Source organism: Octodon degus, unplaced genomic scaffold (assembly GCF_000260255.1).
Source record: "Octodon degus isolate 3935 unplaced genomic scaffold, OctDeg1.0 scaffold00008, whole genome shotgun sequence".
NCBI lineage: Eukaryota > Metazoa > Chordata > Mammalia > Rodentia > Octodontidae > Octodon > Octodon degus.
In genome coordinates, this window is record NW_004524584.1 from 8,264,352 (window position 1) to 8,284,784 (window position 20,433).

General features: G+C 41.0%; 1 protein-coding gene across 8 annotated transcripts in view; it reads right to left on the minus strand.

Annotated features, from left to right (window-relative positions):
• The window catches only part of Tmem108 (transmembrane protein 108), a 352,139-nt gene that overhangs the window by 172,484 nt on the left and 159,222 nt on the right, over positions 1-20,433 (minus strand). For 6 of the 8 annotated variants that reach the window (XM_023706956.1, XM_023706946.1, XM_023706964.1 and 3 more), the window contains one exon: positions 5,667-5,752. In XM_023706956.1, the coding sequence (XP_023562724.1) occupies positions 5,667-5,706 (40 nt within the window). In that variant the 5' untranslated portion in view covers positions 5,707-5,752. The remainder of the gene's footprint in view (positions 1-5,666; positions 5,753-20,433) is intronic. The other 2 variants (XM_023706966.1, XM_023706953.1) reach the window with 1 other exon arrangement.

The following is a 20,433-nucleotide window of genomic DNA, read 5'->3' on the forward strand; positions in this document are numbered from 1 at the left end:
TTAATTACCTGAGAGCCCACTTGTGACACTTTGTGATAATGTCTATGTGATTGGATTCATAAAGTCTCTACCTACACCAATGTCTTCAAGAGTTTTACCTATTCTATCATCCAGAAGATTTAATGTTTTGGTCTTGATATTTAGATTTTCAATCCATTTCTAATTTAGTTTATTGCATGGTGAAAGATATGGGTCCAATTTTAGTCTATGGCCTGTGCAGAGCCAGTTTTTCCAGCACCATTTTTTTTTCCTTTTTGAGACAGGGTCTTGCTATGCAGTTCAGGCTGGCCTTGAGCTCACTTTGCAGCCCAGGCTGGTCTTGAACTCACAACTATCCTCCTGCCTCAGCCTCTTCAGTGTTGGAATTATAGGTGTATGTTACCATGTCCAAGGTCCAGCAGCATTTATGAAAGAGGGTATCTTTTTCCAGTGAATGTGTCTGGCACCTCTGTTAAAGATCAGGTAGCTGAGCACATCTGGAGTTGGTTCTGCATCTTCTAGTCTGTTCACTGATCTTCAGGTCTGTTTAGTTTTTGCCAGTATCTTGCTGTTTATATCACAGTAGTTTTATAGGATAATTTCAAGTCAGGGATTGTGATGACTCCTGCCTTGCCTTTGCTGCCTAGAAATGCCTTTGATATTCTAGGTCTCTTCTAATTTCAAATGAATTTTAGGATAGTTTTCTCTAATTCTGTGACATATATTATTTGAATTTTGATTGGACTTGCATTACATCTGTGTAACAGTTTTGGAAATATGGCCATTTTTCACTATTTTTGGTTCTTTCTAAGAGCAAAGGATATCTTTCTATTTTTTAATATCAGCTTCAATTTGCGTTTTGAGAGTGCTATATTTTCAATGTAGATATCTTTTACATCCTTACATTGATTCCTAGATATTTCATTTTTTGGATGCTACTGTGAAAGGTGGTGTTTCACTAATTTTTCTCTCAGTGAGTTTGCTATTCATCTACAGGAAGGCGATTGGTCTTTGAGTGCTAACTCCTATTTAATTTTACAGAACATTTCCTCTCACTTATCAGGAGAAACAAACCCTGGAGAGAGAATACAGGAACCAACTTCAGTTAATGATGGTTAGCTTCTCTGATTTGTCTTCAGCTTCCAAAGGAAAGAGTCTTTCATGGGACCCACCTGAGGTGGAAGTCGGGAACACAAAAGGATTTGCTGAGTCTTGGTCCTCATAGAGAATTTAGTGGAACAGACATGGGGCTATGTCACCCATCCAGCCACGACCCAGGCATCAATTGTGTATTTTATCCATTCATGTGTTTCCATACTGTAAGATGTGCCCAGTGGTGTGTGATAATATAAGCAACATTTTTCTTTCTTAGAAGTTCTTATAAGATAAGAGTATCTTACTGAGAGAGAAGATTAGGGTGGGGCAAATGGGCGGAGCAAATTCGTATGACCTGTCAATCCCAGAGATACAAGACTTGTTCAGAACACAGTTTCCAGGCCATGCACCTGTGACCAATCACAAAGTAATATCTTCACTTCTGGTGTGAAATCAAGCAGATTTTTGATAGAATGGTCTAGATCTGTTGGAAGGCTGAAGAATGAGAAATACAAGACTCCTATCATTTACCTATGGCCTCTGTGAGATTCTCTCAGTGGCCCCTTCTTACTCTGCATGATGCTCTTCTCTTCCTAGCTTGAATAAATGTAAAACCTCACTGCCTTTTTTCGTGTCTTGTCCAATTCTTTACTTAGGATACTAAAAACTTGGCAGGGACACCAGGACACCAAAATGATGTCTTAGAGTTGATGAAATATGGCACATTAGGGCCAGCCAAATAACTCAGTGGATTAAAGAGCCTCCAAGCAGGTACAGGGGCTGGGGTTTGGTCCCCAGACTTGCCATGCTGGCCCCGCCACTGGGGCATGCTGACATGGTGATTGAGACTGGGCATGGTGGTGCACACCTGTAATCCCAGCACTTGGGAGGCTGAACACAGGCGGATCACTACAAGTCCGAGCTGTATAGTGAGACCCTGTAGCTGCTGTACTAAATACAGAAAGAAAGAAGGAAAGAACATTAAGATAAACAACTATTGAATCCCATTTAGAGTCAAGCTCTTCGTTAGGCTAGAGAAAGAGGGATAAATGATGAAACAGAGTCCCAAGCCTCCATATGGACTATATGAAATCTGAGGAAAAGAAAGCAAGCACATGCTTACTCAGAGCCAAATATTTCATGAGGGGATCTAATGTCACCTATGATGGCTGGAATAGGCGGAGGTGGAGGTGAAGGTGTGTGTGTGTGTGTGTGTGTGTGTGTGTGTGAAAATGAGAAAGAGATGAGAGAGGAGTGGAAAGTGGGGGCACAAGACTGTTAATTTAAATGCTTTTCTAAGGAATTAAAAAAAATTCCTTTATGTCAGTAGTTTTCAAACATTTTGTAACTCTTTCATTTTCTTAAATTTTATTGAGTACTCCAAAATACTGCTATTTGGATCATAAAGCTTGGAAACAGACAAACAAAAAAGTATTTCATTAAAAATAAAAACAAACCCAATCCATGTTAATAGCATGTCTTTTGAAAAATAACTATAATTTTCTGATAAAAATGAGTGGAATGCCAGGTGTGTTGGTACACACCTATGATCTCAGCTACTTGGGAGGCTGAGGCAGAAGGATCACAAGTTTGAAGCCAGACTGGATAACTCACGGAGACCCTGTGTATAAAACCACATGGAGGGGTGGGTGTGGAGACATGGCTCAATGGGACAGCATTTGCTTAGCACGCTTGAGGCTTTTAAGTTCAATTCCCAGTACTGAAACAAAGTGCCACTGTTTAAAACTTTTACAAATGTCTTTAATGTGTGGCTTATGAAAGGACAGCTGGTTCACCAGGACAACAGGGAAGACCATAGGGAGCCCTGTCCAGAGATAATTGGGAGCAAAGAACTAAATAGAGTCAGCAGGAACTGATATGGAAATGTACCCAGGATGGGGCAGAAAGCAAGTTAAACATGACTTGAGGTACCCAGGGTTGGGAATTCCAAATGGGGGTGAGATGAGTACATATAAAGCATAAGATGATTGCTGGTGTTAGATGGACCAAGAGGCAAGAAATGAGCCAAAATAAGAGATGAGCTGGGACCGCTCCAAATGGATAAGCCTTGGGATGGCTGCCTATTTAAACTGCTGTAATGTGGCTGTTTAAAATGATATAAAAATAGTGTTTTGAAAAAAAAATAGTGCTTTTTTAAAAAGGTAAAATTAATCTCTTTAAAAATGCAAATATCCCTGAGAATTAAGGAGGGAGGAGTTCTTTAATTCTTCCTAACCAATGAACACACCTTGGCATTCATTAGTTCTGTCAAACAGCCTTCCATCTAAATGTAACACAAGACAACTACAGACAATGGGTTATAGTAGGACAGCTGGCCTGGGTGGGTACCATGGTGACGTCCTTGGGTGGCGTCCAGGGATAGGATAAGCATGGAGAAAAGTAGGTAAGATATTGCACTGCCTCAAGGATTTTCCTACAGTGATAAAAAGCTCACTAAATATCATACTGCTGTGGGACCCTCAGTCTGGCCTCTCAGTGGCAAGCCGCTATATAGGAAGTGTGGCTGCCCAGAGGTCAGCATGCTGTGTGGAAGCTTCAGCCTGCTATCAGAAGGCCTTGGGAAGAGACACAAGAGGCCACCCCAGCTGCTCCAATTCCCAGCTGCTTGGACTTGTTCCAGCCCAGCTCCTAGACATTGTGCTGCAGAGACTGGGGTGTCTGCCAAGACCTGCCCAAGCTGAAGACTCCTGGGCACAATATATGGTTGTTACTGTTTAAGCCACACAGTTTTAATTTGTCAAACAGCAATGAATAACCAGAATAGTCAGGTGTTTTTTTTTCTAAATTAAAAAACTGGCTTTCTAATTACTTAAAATAGTATATTATATTTCTATCGATTCTTTAGTTTTCAAGTCTGTTTTGGATATGACAAAAATATTGAACTGTAGACAACATTAATATAACATAACGTAATAACTGACGACCAAAGAGACACTTACTATATTGTGTATGTGTGCCACTACTTAGGGTGATTTAGTGAAGGTTGCTAACTAACTCCTAACCAGTAAAGAAATACCTACACTGAGCTATAAGCATATCCCAGCAAGCTTTGCAAATAATGAGGAATTAAAACATAGTTGATGTCTATATCTGTTTTTAGCTCTTTTGATGTTTGAAATACCTTCCCTTTTAAAGTTGTTCACTTTAGAGGATGGACCCTGCCATAGGATAAAACTTGTCTCTGAACTGTATAGCAACTCACCCAATGCCTTTATTCTACTGAGTCATCTCCCCAGCAGCCAATGGCTTTAAATAGTATATGATCTTAAAACATTATACAAACTTTGGAGTACACAATCTGCATAGGTGATCTCAACAAACATTGTGCTGCCTCCCCAATCTTCTATTCTGTTTTATCATTTCTTGTTTCTCTTACTACAAAGCCTGCCTCTCCTGCTATGTGCATATATGAAACTTCATTTATCCTTGATGGAATGTCCCCTATTCCATCAAGGCAGAGTTAATCATTCCTTGATTGACACTGCTTCTTCAATCTGTAAAGCTTTTCCACTAACAAACAAGCTCATGATAAAAAGGGCGACAAACCCACAGTCCTGTGGAGCACATGAAAAAAGAACATAAGAGGGTCCCCACAATTCTTGGCGACCTTCCACTAGGCTGAAATAGCCTGACTTGATCTGTGTTTCAGGGATTAGAATTCAGCAGAAGAAATGAGTCAATTAAAACACTCAGAATGCTGTCTGTAGATAAAGTGCTTTGCATCAGGGGTACAAAAATACAACCTGAATTACTACTCTGAAAGGGCTGACCGATGGTCATTTACATACCAATCTCCTTCACTTTATTTTCTCTGTAAGTTAACAAGGTGCTGCTTATTTTAAAAAAAGATAGCTTTCCATTTATCTTAGCAGGTAGACAAACACAATAAACTTCAAGTTTCTAAATCCATAGCTTTGGTTTGACCTGGAGTAGACAATTCTTGTTTCAAATGGGTCAATAAGAACATCAAACCCACCAATCAGCATTGCTTTTTACTTTTGTTCAGTGACAATTCCAAATCTGAAGGCTGTATAGATAATAAATGGCCACTGATGCTTTGTGGCAGAATCTTCTATCATGATGTTAGCAACATGTAGAAAGTCATAAACTCCTGTTCTTTTACCACAAAACCAAGAAATCACATTTTAAGCACTCATTATTTGAGAATTAAGCATAACTTTTATAACATCTCAATCCATAGGTCGTACGGTTTTATGTGACAAAATGCAATGTATGGTTTCTTCTCCATGAGTAAACCTACAGAAGTTCATGCTGGAAGACCCTGTCTGTATTCTATCATAAAACAAGAGCGAGAATATTTTCACAGGCATTTTCAAATTAACTATGCTCAACACATCATGTTAGAATTATTACAATGGAGCCCGTATTACAACTGATGCCCAACACCTCAGAATGACTTAATGCTTGGTACTTTATCCAGACGAAGCAGAAAGAAAATTTACTGTTCTGTTTTACTGACCCAACCCTGGTCTTCCCAAAAATATGTTTCTGGCACTTTGCAAGCAGTAACACTGGTAGATTCTAGGAGAGAAGATGTATTATGAACTTACTTAACAGTTGGCAATAGAGGGCCTGTAAACTTCTCTTCATGGTATCATCTGGTCCTGCTTACCCTCCAGTTTATTCATGATTCTGTCTAAGAAAACAGGAGAAGAAAATTATTACATCCGGGGAACAGAATTTATAATCAGAAAGATTTCTACTGAACATGAGCATGGTTGGAAAACCTAAAATACTTTCATTTGGGCGGGAACGTCTTGAGCTAGATATGCCACACATGGTTTAATTTACAATGGTCTACATTATAAAATTATCACTGGTCAACTGGTTACACCCTGAAGCCATACACTGCCCTGAAGGAAACTCACATGCATAGTTAGAGTGTAACTGGCCCTGGCAATGCTGAGAAGTTTCCCCAAATCGCTTCAGAATCTCTAGGCTTAACAGGAAAAATAACAAATTTCTTTTCTAATTTTATTCCTACAATGGTGGTCACAAAAAGAAACAAGAAAAGAACCAGAAATCATCATCATACTTGAAATTGTATTATTTAAAATAACATTAGTTTTTGATTACAAAACATATACCTGGTATGGAGTATTTAGAAAATATTAACAGAAAATATATGTAAGAATAAACAAAAAGTACAAATTACCTGTTATACTACCACTAGGAGACAGAGATTTTCAGTTATTAGGGTATATCCCTACTCTCCATTCTTCAGATAGAAAAAGTGACTGTAAATAAAATTAGTAAGTGATCATGCCTACATGATACGGATTTAAACTATGGGGCCTGGAGAGGTCCTAGTTCGGTAAACACAAATACATCCTGAAAAATTAGCTTACTCCATCTCATGGGCATAGACACTCCTATACTTCAAACCTTGGACCCTTTGAGACCACCTTATATGGTATGATCAAAAATATATGATACTTGTTTAAATTTTAAACATTTATTACGTTAAGACACACTGCCCCATTGCCATTACCTCCCCCCCCCCCCAGTCTTCCTTCTTTTGAGCTTAGTTATCCCATCATTCTTACCACTTTGTGTAGCAGTTCTGGAAGTCCTGTTTCAGGACAGTTTTTAGGTATGATCAAAATTATGCTGAGTGCTGCTACCGAGCCAATCCAATAAAAAAGGTAGGCTCACAAAATATACAGTGTGTCCTCATCTACGTTCTTTACTGGATCTGGCATTGTGCAAATCCTGGCACTTCTTCAAAGTCAAAATGACCATGAAAAGTAAATGTTTTGAATTGATTGAGGACATCAAGGCAGACACAATAATGCAAGTAAAGACAATTCCGGAATTGTTTTACGAAGTGTCAAGAATAATAAGCTCTGCACAGTAAAGGAAACCACCAACAGTGTGGAGACAACCTACAGAATAGGGAAAATTTTTTGCCAGCTACTCCTCAGACAAAGGAATTATATCTAGAATATATAAAGAATCCCAAAAATTAGATCCCTCAAATTTAAAGATCTAATTAAAACTGGACATCTAAAATGAATAGATATTTCTCAGCTGAAAAAATGCAATTGGTCAAAAAATACATGAAAAAAGTGTGAATACCCATGTTTACAGCAGCATAATTCAAAATGCTACTGCCATCTACATTCCATACTACCAGAAAGAAGAATAAACTTGAGTTATTTGTAATGGGATAAAATCCATTATGGAAAAACTGAGTAAGTCCTAGATTTCAAGAAGTACCACCCCAACATAACTGTAATGAACAGAGTCATGAATGACAACATTTTCTCTCATTTCACCAAAATTGAAACTGCAGGTAAGAGACAAAGAAGAGAGGAAACTCCTGAAGGAGCTCGCCCCAGCGCCCTTATGGAGGGGTACTCTCCTGCACTGTACTGTACTTTGTTTCCCATTTTTGTTAAAAAAATATAACTAAGCTTATTTATGCTGAACTTATGGGAAACTTTGATTTGGCTTGCCACAAAAATTTGTTCATAACCACGTTCTTTCCTAGGGATCACAGTGGATTAATTTTATTTACACTGATCCTTATGGGGAACTTTGATTCAGTTTCTGGCCAGTTCAGTTTGTAACCAGAATTGTGGAATGAATTAAGTTCCTGATCTTAGGTACCATCGTACAGTGTTGATGGAATATAAATTAGTCTAGCTGCTACGGAGAAGAGTACGGGGGCTCCTCAAACAGCTAAAGAAGAGACCTACTGTATGATTCAGTCATCCCATTTCTGGAGATATATATATTAAATATATATATATATAATATATATATATATATATATAACAGATAACTGTGTGACCATGTTTACTGTAACATTATTCACAATAGTTAAGATATAAAATCAGCCTAGGTGTCCATTAATAGATGAACTCATAAAATGTGTGCGTAAACACTGTAAAATATTATTCAACCGTAAAGAAGAAGGAAATTTTGTCATTTTTAGCAAAGTGGGTGGAGTTGGAGGACACCATGTTAGGTGAAATAAGCCAGACAAAGAGAGCACCACATGGAATTGAAAGCAGGGTGGTGGCTACTAGAAATTGGAAATTGTGTGTATGGGTGTGGATACGGAAAAGAGAGGTCAGCTTTTATCAGTGAATAATGTATGCACAAGTGGAAATAGCACAATGAGCATGTTAATATGTATAACATGTGTTAATAACAATAAAGGAAATTCATAGCAATAAATGTCTACCTCAAAAAGGAAGATCACGAATAAATGACGGTACAATAAAAGGCACTAGAAAAAGAACAAACCAACCGCAAATTTAGTAATATGAAGGAAATAACAAAGATTAAAAAAGAAATGAAACAGATTAGAAAACAAAAAAGTGAATAAAACTTTTTTTTTTTTAAATAAGCAAAACTGGCTAAGCCTCAGCTAGACCAAGAAAAAAAGAAAACTTATAGTTGGAAATGAAAGAAGAGACACATACAATTCATACAGAAATACAAAGAGACTACTATGAACAATCAAACACAATAAATTAAATAGAAAAGATAAATTCCTAGACATACACAATTTACCAAGATGAATCATGAAGAAAAACTGGAACAGATCAATAATAACGGATGTACATAGTAAGCAAAACGCTCATGAATGAAAAGCCCAGGATGACCTCACTTGTGAATTCCACTGAACATTTAAGGAAGAACTAATACCAATCCTTGTTAAACTCTTCCAAAAAACTGAAGAAAAGGAAAAACTTCCAACATAATTTTACAAAGCCAGCATCACTCAGGGATCCCAAGGCAGGTTAGAACACTAAAGGAAAAGAAAACTGCAGGCCTATATCCTTGATAAACACAGACAGAAATTCTCAACAAATATTTGCAAATCAAATTCAGGAGCACCTAAAAATGATCACTCTTCAAGCTCATATAGGACCTATCCTAGAGCCCCAAGGATAGTTCAACACATACAAATATATAAGTGTGATGCTCAGAGACCAGAATTAAGGATTAAAAGCCATATACAGCATTCATTAAAAGCATTCAACAAACAGCAACTTATCATGACAAAGCCCTCAATAAGAGGCATGCAAAGAATGTAATTCAACCAATAAAAGCTCTATAGGATAAGTCTACAGTGAATACCATATGTAATAAGGAAAATCTGAAAGACTTTTTTCTAAAATCAGAAACAAGGATGCCCACTCTCACCACTTCTGCTCAATATGTCGTGCTGGAGTCCTTGTTAGCATAATGAGGCAAGAGGGAAAAATAAAAGCATCTAAATCAGAAAGAGGCTAAACTGTCTGTCGATGACGTAACTACATATAGAAAATCCTAAAGAGTCCACTAAAACAGTTTTGAATTCAGTACAGTTGCAATTATTAATTTTTGTAGCACACAAAAATCAGTAGCTTTTCTATATACTAACCATGACTTTTCCAAAATAGAAATCAAGAAAATAATTCATTTACAATAGTTACCCAAATAAAAGCTTTTGTGGTACTTTGTAGACATGTGAATGGCAAAAATTTGTGTCAAACAGTAAAAGATACCCAGGTGAGGGCTGGGGAAGATAGCTCAGTGGCATAAGGGCCTGCCTGGCAATCATAAGGTCTCAAGTTCAAAAGCTGGTACCACATGCTGTGCCAGCCCCCGGGACCCTGGGCATGCCTTGCCAGCTACCAAAACTAGCTGTGGTAGTAAACAACTATAATCCCAGCACTGAGGAGGCTGAGACAGGAGGATCACTATGAGTCTGAGCTGTGTAGTGAGATCCTGTACCAAATAAATAAACAAAATATTTTAAAAATGACTCCTAACCATAGTGCTAACTAAAGTTCCTAAGCACAAGGAGGTTGTGACACGCCTTGCAGAGAAAATACTGTATGCACATCAGATAAGCTCTGTTCAGCATAAGCTACAGAACTGCTGGCTCTGAGTTCAATGATCATGAGTCAACAATGTGTATTAATCAAGAGGTCTTTAAACAAGAGCACATGCAAAACAAATGTATGTATCGATCAGCTGACAAAATTGTTTGAGGCTTATAGGAACCTAACCCTGTATTTCTCTTATGAGAAATGGTTCAGTATTTGCTAAGTGAGTGGTCACAGAGCATAATTATTGTAAGTAAAGAGAATATGCTATATTTAAGTTGAGCTTTAAAATATTTTTGCAGGCAAAGAATGATGACGACCAGCCATCCAGGCCAATGGCTGACTAAGGCAAATCACAGCACTGGCTCTCCATCTTTCCAGCACAAAGCTCACTAAGCTGGTGGCCAACATGCTTTGGGGTGCCACAGGGAAGATAATGAGAGAGCGCGGCTGGACAGTGTTTCTACAGAGCTTGGATCATGTTACTTAGGGAGGAGGGAAAGTGACTCATATCATGGTGTGCGAGGAAGTCTGGGGAGGAGCACAGCCCGCTGTTTCACAGGTGGGGATATAGACATCAGGACATCAGGGTCCTGTGAGCCAAGATCAAACCGACCAGTCCGGTTCCCCTGAGCTAGTTCTTGGCTTGTTGGGTCCTTGGCTTTTTTCTTTCTAAAAATGGTACTAAATATGCTAGCTGCAAAGGCTTAGACAAGGCAAGAGAGCCCTTGGCCCAGTGCCTGGCACACAGTAGGTGCTCACGTGCATCAGCAACTGTCACCGAGTAGCAGAACGTGAGATGCACCAGGTCAAGCCGGAGCCCACTGAGTGCCTCTTTATTTTGCTTCCCATGAATATAAGGCTTTTGGTCCATTTCCCAAATAGCCCTTTTGGTAAATCTAGTGTCTTATCTAAACTTAACTTATAAATTACTCTTAAGGGTATAACTTGAATATTAATCTGTTTATAATTTATAGCTTTGTCTTTAAAGGGTGTCTGAGGTAGTTTACAATTACATACAACTTTTACAATAGTATTATCAACATGTTAAAGCACAATTATATGATAGAGAGAGGGAGAGGGAATGAGAAAAAGAGACAGTAAGAGAGGAAGAAAGAGATTCAAACTTATGTGGGGAAAAAAGTGGATGAATTTCATCTTAAAAAGAAATGGAACAATATGCTTTCTTTTATATTTTCTAAAAATGAAGGCGGGGCTGAGGATATAGCTCAGCAGCATGGCACCTGCCTGGCAAGCATGAGGTCCTGGGTTTGATTTCTAGCTAAAATAAATTTAAATAAAAAATAAAAATGAAGGCAAAAGGACAGCTAGTATAATTTATTTTAGGATGTAATAGGCAGAAATACATTTTGATTGTGTTCATAAATACAAAACTTTTCTTTCACTGAAAGAAAGATTACTAGATCTTTTGATAATAGTAACTGTATAGAATACGAGCAAAATATTCTTGTTATGGCTATTCCTTACCGGCTCACAACAAAACCTAAGGTCACTGGGTCACATGGAAAGCCGGGGAAGGGATCTCAGTGAGGGGAAGATGTGGGAAGACAAAGCAGGCTACCATCTAGTAGTGATGGTGCATGACCTGGTGAGAATTACTTAATTTCTCTCAGCTTTCTCATCTGTAAGTGGGGTTGATACTTAAAACAGAAGGACTGCTAACGAATGAAAGGAAGCAAGGCGTCTTCAGGTGCCTGGTATACTGTGTATCTCTCCCTTTCTCCTGAACTAATGGTGTACAGGTATGCTGCTTTGGGTTAAGGGTAGTAAGAACCGTGAAACAAAGGCTGTTTGGCAAATTATCTTAGGCTTGAGTGTCTTGTCCTGTCATGAGCAATGAATTACTTCACAAAGGCAGAAAGCTTCTCGGGCTCATTTACAGTGGAAATGATACATAAATTCAGCATCCCGACGGCAGGGCGTGGTTGTAACAGCATTTTTGGTCAAATTTTTCTAGTACAGCTGTTTACATATTGAACACAGGAATACCCTTCACTTCCATACAGAGATATGTGTTCTCTCTTCTTTTTCTTGAAATCCGAGTCCTCCTATCTTTTAAATTTTGCACAGAAACATTTCCCTTTCCTCCAAGCCTATGAGCAACAATGTAGACACAATTACACTGACTGTCTCTTTGACTCAGTTATGGGAGTGACAGAGTGGAGAGGACTAGTGTGAGCTGGAAAGCAAACAAGAATGCAGTTTTTGTTGTTTTATCAACTGTTAGCAGGAGACCCTTTCCCATATTTTCTGAAAGACAAAGAAAATTCTTTCAAGTTTTCCCCCTAATTTTTTAAGAGAAGACATCTAGACATTTAGAGAGAACCTCCTCTTTTAAAAGACCAGATAAAGGGTGTATGTGTGTGTGTCTGTGTGGTCTCTGACTTAAAGAGGTCTCCTGCTTCGGAACCTGCTGGGGTGCTTTCCCAGCACACAGGGGCAGAGTACGTGCCAGTGGAGAGACAGCACTGAGGGAGGAAGCACTCCTGAGTCTTCTGGCCACCCTTGTCCCAGCTTTCCCACAGTACACTTTAAAGAACAGAGAAAGCCTTCAGGAGAGCTCTTTTCCTCCGTCCCTTTCCTGTTTCCCTTTTACAAAGACAGAATGACGAGCAAGTTGTCAGATCACGATGATCCTGAATTGCAAGCTGCGAAGCAAAACTAGTTCCTGCTATGGAAAAGTCCATAGAAGGGAATCAATGAATGTGAACTGGAGGACTGGGGAGGAATTGCTTCAAGAAGAGGGCTGAGGTCTATTTGCATTTGCTCTGGGAGGGTGCTTTGCTGGCCAGAGCCCCTGAAGTCAGCAATGGGTACAAACAGCACCAGGAGCTGGAGGCTTATTAGAATGAACAGACCTCCTTCTCCTGGCAGGAAAGTGTATTAGGACCATTTATTTCCTTTGAGGAGCCCAGAAGGTGCTTGTGCGAGGGTGAGCATATGTATTACACGCTCCCTTTTATAGTTTTGATGTTACAAACTGAATATTGAGGTCAGGGAATAAATGATACTGTAGAAATGTCAAATACTAAAGAAGTCTGTTCTATCATGTTGACTGCGGTGCTTATGGAAAAGACTACTTCTTGTCCACAACGACTTAGTCATTTTTCTCTTATAGTACCTGAAAAATACAGAAATTGAATTCAGGGGCCTAAAATGTGTGTATTTCTTTACACGGTAGGCATTTGTCATGAAAGATATGCTGTTTTTACAGCAGAAAGGCAAGGCCATATGAAACAGGCAAAACTCTTGCCAGAATGTTTTACCTATGGAAGGAATAAGGCCACGAGGCATGCTCTGAAGCAGTAATACATGTTAGTGTATAAATTTATTCACAGTCATTGTCAGTTTTAACTGTGACCCTTAAGCTCAGACTCTACCCCTATCCCACTGAGTCCATACATAGAATTCCTTAATTCTCAAACTAGGATGAAGATATTTTAATTTGTGTTACTACTTTAATCTTTCAAAACTCATAATTTTTCTAATGTGATTCTATAGCAGAAGAGGTCTGTTGAATGTATATCTGGAAGAAAGAGTCTAATAAAATGAAAAAAAATCTGGCCAATAGTGATTTGGATCAATATGAACAGGTACAGTCATCGCCTAACAGTCTGCAGCAGGCATTAGCTGGGTCTGTGAGGAAAGTATCAGTCGCACAGTGAAGTTCAGGATGCTTCGGGCATTTCTCGTAAGTTTCATTAAGTCTTGTTTCCAGGAGGCATGAATAAAGTAATGCATTGAACTGCATTTGTGAAGGCTTAAGCGGTTTTAAATGATTATGTTGATATTTCTACCTTGTTATGATGACTGGACCAACTAGAAAAAATATCCTGAAGCATGACACCTGATAGTCCTTCAAACTAGCCGATGCTCACAATCTACTTTATAAAATAGATCCTAGGTCTTACTCTCAAGAATCTGAACTCCCAGGTTGCAGGATGGGCAGTCTTGCCATTATCATCAGCCAGCTTCAGAAACCAAAAATGGAGTCTGGATGTTCCGAGTAAACACCAGAACACAGGAGGATGACACCAATGTTTGCGTCACGTCCCACCCTAGGTCATGAAAACTGCTTCTAGAGCAAAGGAGAGAAGCTTCCAGGTGAGTTGGCTGTGCAGCTGCTGCAGAGCTCAGGTACTTGCCCCATCCTCAGAGAGCACTAGAGCTGCAAGGAGGCAGACCCATTCATTCTCTTTCCTGAAAGTGGCAGTTTGATGAGAGATGGAGGAAGTGGGATGAGAAATGAAACCACATTTGCATGTTATATTCAAAACAGAAAAGGAGTGAGTCAGTGTTTCTCAAATATTTAGATTCACTGCCTCTCCTGCAATTTCAGTTTCTAGCAACATGAGCTCCTGATGGTTTCTCACCCAACATCTAACTCTGGTGACCCTCAGACTGTCCCTGTTGCTGGCTTCACAGGAATGTGTGGGAAAGTGAGGTCATAATGACTGACAGGGAGAGACAGGTTCATGTGGGAAGACAAACACATACTGAGAGCCTGGCATGATATAAAACCACCCAGTTGGCTTCAAATTGCTTGTCCAGAAGGTGGAGTGAAAGCTCCTTTTTAAGACTGCGTTGTGAGGGACACAGACTCAGGGGCTGAGGCTGCCTATTCTCAGTGAAAGCAACAAAGGAGTGCATCGCCCCTGTCATGGACCATGGCCAATAACAGAGAGAAGCAGAGCAAGGAGTGAGAGGACATGAAGTCGCGAGCCAAGAGGACAATTTCTTTGAAAAATTCTGAGTGCTGCAATGTAACAAGCACTATAGTAGTAGCAGAGGCTGGATCTGTGGATGAAAACAAGAGAGACACGATCCCTGCTTCAAAGAGCTTATAGTTTAGCAGAAGAGACTATCTTGTTCAAAAGCATACTGTAGTGAGCAATGGCCCTCGTATCTGTATTAGACAACTAATACTGTGAATTAGGGTCAGGACAAATTAGAAAATGTGTGACCATTTTGGAGTCTCTGTGTCCCTATTTGAGAACAGATGTAATATACCCTTCAGGGTAGTTTTTGAGAGTAAAATGACACACCACACGGAGTCTGCAGTGAAGCAGAAGTACAATAAGCATGGCTCACCCCTCTGAAACAGGAAAAGTGAAGTACCCGGGAGAGCGACAGGACAAGGTTATAGAGGGAGGTGGAATCTGAGCTGACACTTAAAAGTTATGGAGGATTCCGACAGGTGGGAGCAGAAAACGTAAAAGCAGAAGTAGGACAGTGAGGCAGGAATATGAGGATGCATATATGAAGCAGAAGATGCCCCGCTGGCTGTTCTAAAATCCCTCAACAGTGCAACCAGGGATATAACCTTACTGGCTCTCTGGGCAAAGTTCTCATTTACTAGGGGAGGGTAGAATGTATGCAGGAGGGGACAAGGCCAACAGGGACGCAGCAAGTAGCTGGAATCTGGGAGATGGACACTGAGCCCCTTAAACTCAATCTTCCCAGGTCCTTTAAACAAAATAACCAATAACCGTGAGATAGCTGGAGATTCGCTATCTCACAAGACCCAGACAACTCAAGACCCAGAATCCTCCTCACGGGGCATACAGTGTTGCATGTACACCACTAGGTGGCGCCAAACCCAAATGTAGCTCTGGATAGGTTTGCAGGTGCAGCTGGGTCCTCCCAATTCGAGCTGGCTAGGAGAGCCTGGCCCTCATCGTTTCGTTGACTTCACCCCAACATAAGCACACGGTTTATATCAGGGGTTCTCCAGGTATGGTCTTTACACCTCTAGCATCAAGCACCAGGAATTTGGCAAGAATGTAAATTACCAGGCTTTACCAGACCCACTGAGTCAGAAATTCTAGGAGTCGGAACTAGAAATGTGTGCTTCAACAAGCCCCTCCCCCAGGATGCATGAGAACGTTGCAAACCCCTGCACCATACACCTGAATTTCTGGGCCCCAGTTGCACTGGTGTGGCAGGGCTTACTGTATAACTATGGCACTGGACCAATCATTTCCATCTTCAGAGGGCCCATAAAATAAGGAAAGGAGGAGCTGGAGTAGTGACTTACATTTATCTCTAAGGCCTTTTAAAAGGGTAACATACTAGAATTGATCGCTTCACCAGGGGAGCAGTGCTTAGTTCAAACAGATTGGTGTTGGCATTCATGGCTTTTACTTATTTAGCATGTTGTGCTGAATTCTAATGGCTAATTTAGAAATGTCACTCATCTATAATTTGACTTATTTCCTTCCCTGCCTTTCTTCTCTTTCCTGCTGCTTCCCCTTTCCTTCCTCTTTTTCTCTTTTTTTCTTCCCTCTCTCCCCTCTCCTGTCTCCAGATTGAATGCAGGGCCTTTGCACTGAGCTACATCCAGCCCTTCCTTTTCCCTTTTTCCCTTCAGAAGGGTCTCCTAAGTCACTAGGTTGTCCATAAGCTTCAACTTGAGATCCTTCTGCCTGCACCTCCAAGAGTGCTACAGTTACAGGTACGAGGCACCACCCCGGCTTGATTCGATTCTTAGGCTAGTAATATTAATGCTGTATGAGTAAGCTGTGCATGTATGTTGGGGAATTAAACACAGGTTTTGTGGGGAGAAAAACAGCAAAATGACTGCAGTGCACTTCTTGGCTCTGTTGTGGTAACACACGACTGGTAAGAACTAGACCTTGTACTGATTTAAAATTTCAAGCACAGGAAACCAGAACTGATTTAAATGATTAATTCCTAGAACAACCACTTTCAAATAAACAAACATGTAAGACACTGTACCTTGGAACATCAGTAGTCTAAAATTCAGAACATTTATAAGCTGAAAAATGAATCAGACCTCAAATAAATCAGACTGGTGATGAGCCAGGAAGTTAAAAAACAACTGGCCATGTATTTTCATTGTTGTCCCTCCTGAAGCCACTGATACACACTGACACTTAGAAGAAGGGCTTGTAAATTAAAACTAAATAATTTTTTAATTAGTATTATATATATTTTCAATGCATAGTAAATACATAGTAAATCTTGGGGAACTGATACACATATGTACCACATTTGATCATTTTTACTTCACTCACCCTCCCCTCTGCCCTTAAAATTAAAGCTCTAAGAAGGCAGAAAGTTTGGCTTGTCTTGAATGTTAGGTGTCTCTAGTGCTTGGAGTAGGGTCAGACACATGGTAGCTCTTTAACACATTGGTTGAATAAATGCATGAAGGAGCCCACGGAAAAACTGACATAGGTGGTGCTGTCTGACAGAATTTTCCAGATGACAGAAATGCTCTGAAGTTGTCTTGTTTAGTACAGAAGATACAAGCCACAGGTGGCTCCTGAGCACTTAAATATAGATAGTTTAACTGGTAACTGAACTTTAAATTTTAAATACTTTCACTTTCAACCACTGCCTGTGGCTGTTTAAAGTGGCATGCAGGATCACATGGAGCTGCACAATTGAAAGAGGCTGTGGAGAACACGTGTGTAGGGAAGACAGCGAAATGAAGCAAAGCCAAGACGGGGTGTGGAACGCAGAAACCACATTGATTATCTCTGATGCTGGACAGTGACTCAAGGAAGAGCATGATGGCGGCAGTGCTGGATCTGGTCACTAGAGGCTGTGGCAGCAGCTGCTGGGCCAGAGAGGACTGAGTTTCAGATCCAAGGAGGAAACACCGCCTTCCTCTTGCTCTGGGGCCAAGATGGAGTTGAACCAATGAAGCCCACGGTTGGCGGGAAAGGGCCCACCGGCCAGCTGGCCAAAGACAAAAGTGCCTAAGAGGCAAGAAGCCGTGAATGCTCATGACTTCTCTCTTGCCTGAGCTTGCTTTCCAGGCCATGCTTGCCTATTCAACTGTCTTCATTCAGTCAAATATTTTCCAAAGCTAATTGCCAGCTAATTTTCTTTTTAGAGGACTTTATACAGACCAACTCCAGGGATTCAGTTTAGCTTTAAGATTCTAGGGCTCGCACCAAACAGAAGCAATCTCAGGGAAAAGGGCATGCTTTGCAAAATGCAATGGCTAGATGAGGATCACTTAATTTTAATTTAAAATTCTGGCCTTTTTTTTCTTCCCAAACCAGGAAGACTATTTCTCATTAGGCCTGGACTGCTCTGACCCCTGATAAAAGCAGGAGAGTCTCAAATGGTCTAACAGCCACTTCCCTTCCTCACCCTATTCCGTAGACGAGATCCGTAAGCCAAACAGTTCTCCTGTGAAAGGAAGCAGGTGTAGTTCCCCGAAGCAGGCGTAGTTCCCCGCCTGCTGTTGGCATGACTCACAAAAGCCAATCATATCCTCCGGAGCGAACCAAGAGCACCCCATCCCCTTGATGCTACAGAACCTGCTCCTTACAGCTCCTGGTTGTTCATGGTGTCCCCGAGGGTCACTCCCAGGGGGCCTGCGTGATGTGCAGAGCCCCCTTCCACATGCTGTATGTGTGACCAACTGCAGAGGCCTTTGTCGCCAGTGCCAAGCCTGTGGTAGTGGTACAGCGGTGAGCGCAGCTGCCTTCCAGGCCAGGTGTTGTGTGCTTACTCATCTCCACGAGCTCCATAACCCCTCCCTCAACAATAGGGCAAACTCCAACTGACTTCAGCAAATTATTATTATTATTATTTTCTCAGTAGGTATAGTGGGACTGAGCCTAGTGCTTTCACACTGAGCTATAACCGCACCTTTTTCTACTTTTTATTTTGAGACAGGGTCTTACTAAGTCACTAAATTTGAGATCCTCCTGCCCCAGAGGCCTTCTGGAGCACTAGGATTACAGATATGTCTCACTACAACTAGATTACATGGTTTTATAGACTCTCCATAAATAGTTCATCAGCTGCCGATGGGCCAGACATCCTCAATGTAGAGACAGGACTACCAAGCCCTTTTGAGCTCTCCCCTATACTCTTCAGAGGCATAAAGCCTGAACACTACACTGTTCAGAGGCCCTGGCCATCAAGACTGCTAGTACATTCTACCAATGGGATTCACTGTCTGAAAGAGGTCTGAAAGATGAAAGAGAAAGGTAAATCTCAAGATCCAAGGAAGAAATGCCACGTTCCTCTTCCTCCTTCTTAGATGACGCTGAGGGACAATGGGAGACAAGAGATGGAAGGTTTTGCCAGATGCTCTTACATCCACCACAGGACCACCAGATCAGTGTTACTGGCAGGGAGGGCTTGTACCAACTACTCCTCCATGACTCTTCCACATCTACACTAGGCTGGTAGGCTCCAAGCTCCTAGGCCACACAGTGGTGAGAAGCTCTGTGGGGACCCTAGCCAAAATAACTAGTTTTTTGTCAACTCAGAAAAGTAGCACAGGCTGGAGAGATAGCTCAGAGTTCTAAGCACCTGCCTAGTGAAGTGCAATGACCAGAATTTGATCCCTAGGACCTCGTGCCGTGCTGGCCTAGGAAGCCCCAAAACTGGGCATGGTGGTATACTACTGTAATCCAGTGCTAGGGAGGCTGAGATGGAAGGAGCACTATGAGTCTGAACTGCACAGTGAGACCCTGTATCAAATACACAAATAAATTTCAAAAAAGAAAAGCAGCACATGTGCTAATATCCTTTCAGTAACTATGTTGCCGGCTGATGATTAAAACAGCCAGTCAGATCTCCATCAGGAATAATTTTGCTGCTCCACCTAGACTACAGTGGTCAGGAAGACACAGGGATACAGGATGAAAAACAATGAAAAGATGGCAAGACCACCATAACGGCCGACAGAGTCCCAGCAGCAAAAGGATCAGCTGGGTGAAGAGTCCCTCATCACTCCAATTAAAAGAAAACTATTAGGTAGCAAAAGACGAAGGTGAACAGTTCTTGTGACAGTTTCTAAGTCACGGTGGCCTGCAAAGAGGAACTCAAGAAACAATGGTAAAGCATGGTGGAAGCTACACTTCTCTGTTCAAAGCTCAGGCTCACTTATACCTGAGCTTATACTATCACCCCTGAGCTGGCAACTCCCAGAAGGAAAAGTTCATGGCTGAGCCATCACCTCCTCATGGCAGCGACTTCACTGTTCCTACCACTTGCTCATGGATACTAGCTGATTCTTTCACTCATTTATACTTTATCTGCCTGCCATTTCATCAAAAGTGGTGTGATGTACCTTCTAGAAGACTCAAAGGGCTGTCTAGGAGAGGTAATGACGCTGTAACAACAACAAAGAAGCATTTAAGTGCACAACCACAACAGAAGTATGCAGTTCTAGAGAGGTGGAGAGGAGGAGGAATGCCTTCCCGGTGGGCTGAAAGAAGGCAGCTGAGCCAAATCTCAGGGAACAGGAAGGATGCTGAGGGGAATGCTCAGAAGAAACAAACAGTGCTTCTCCAATGATGGAGACAGAATGGAGCATGGAGAAGAAGCCAGGGAAAACTTCTATCCTGTCCCAGTCTGTTTTAAGGCTGAGAAGTCATACATCTGTTATTTAAAATTTGTGAGCTGGCCACACAGCTCAGCGGATTAAAGTGCCTGCTTAGGCAGACAAAGGAGCCGGGAGTTTGATCCCCAG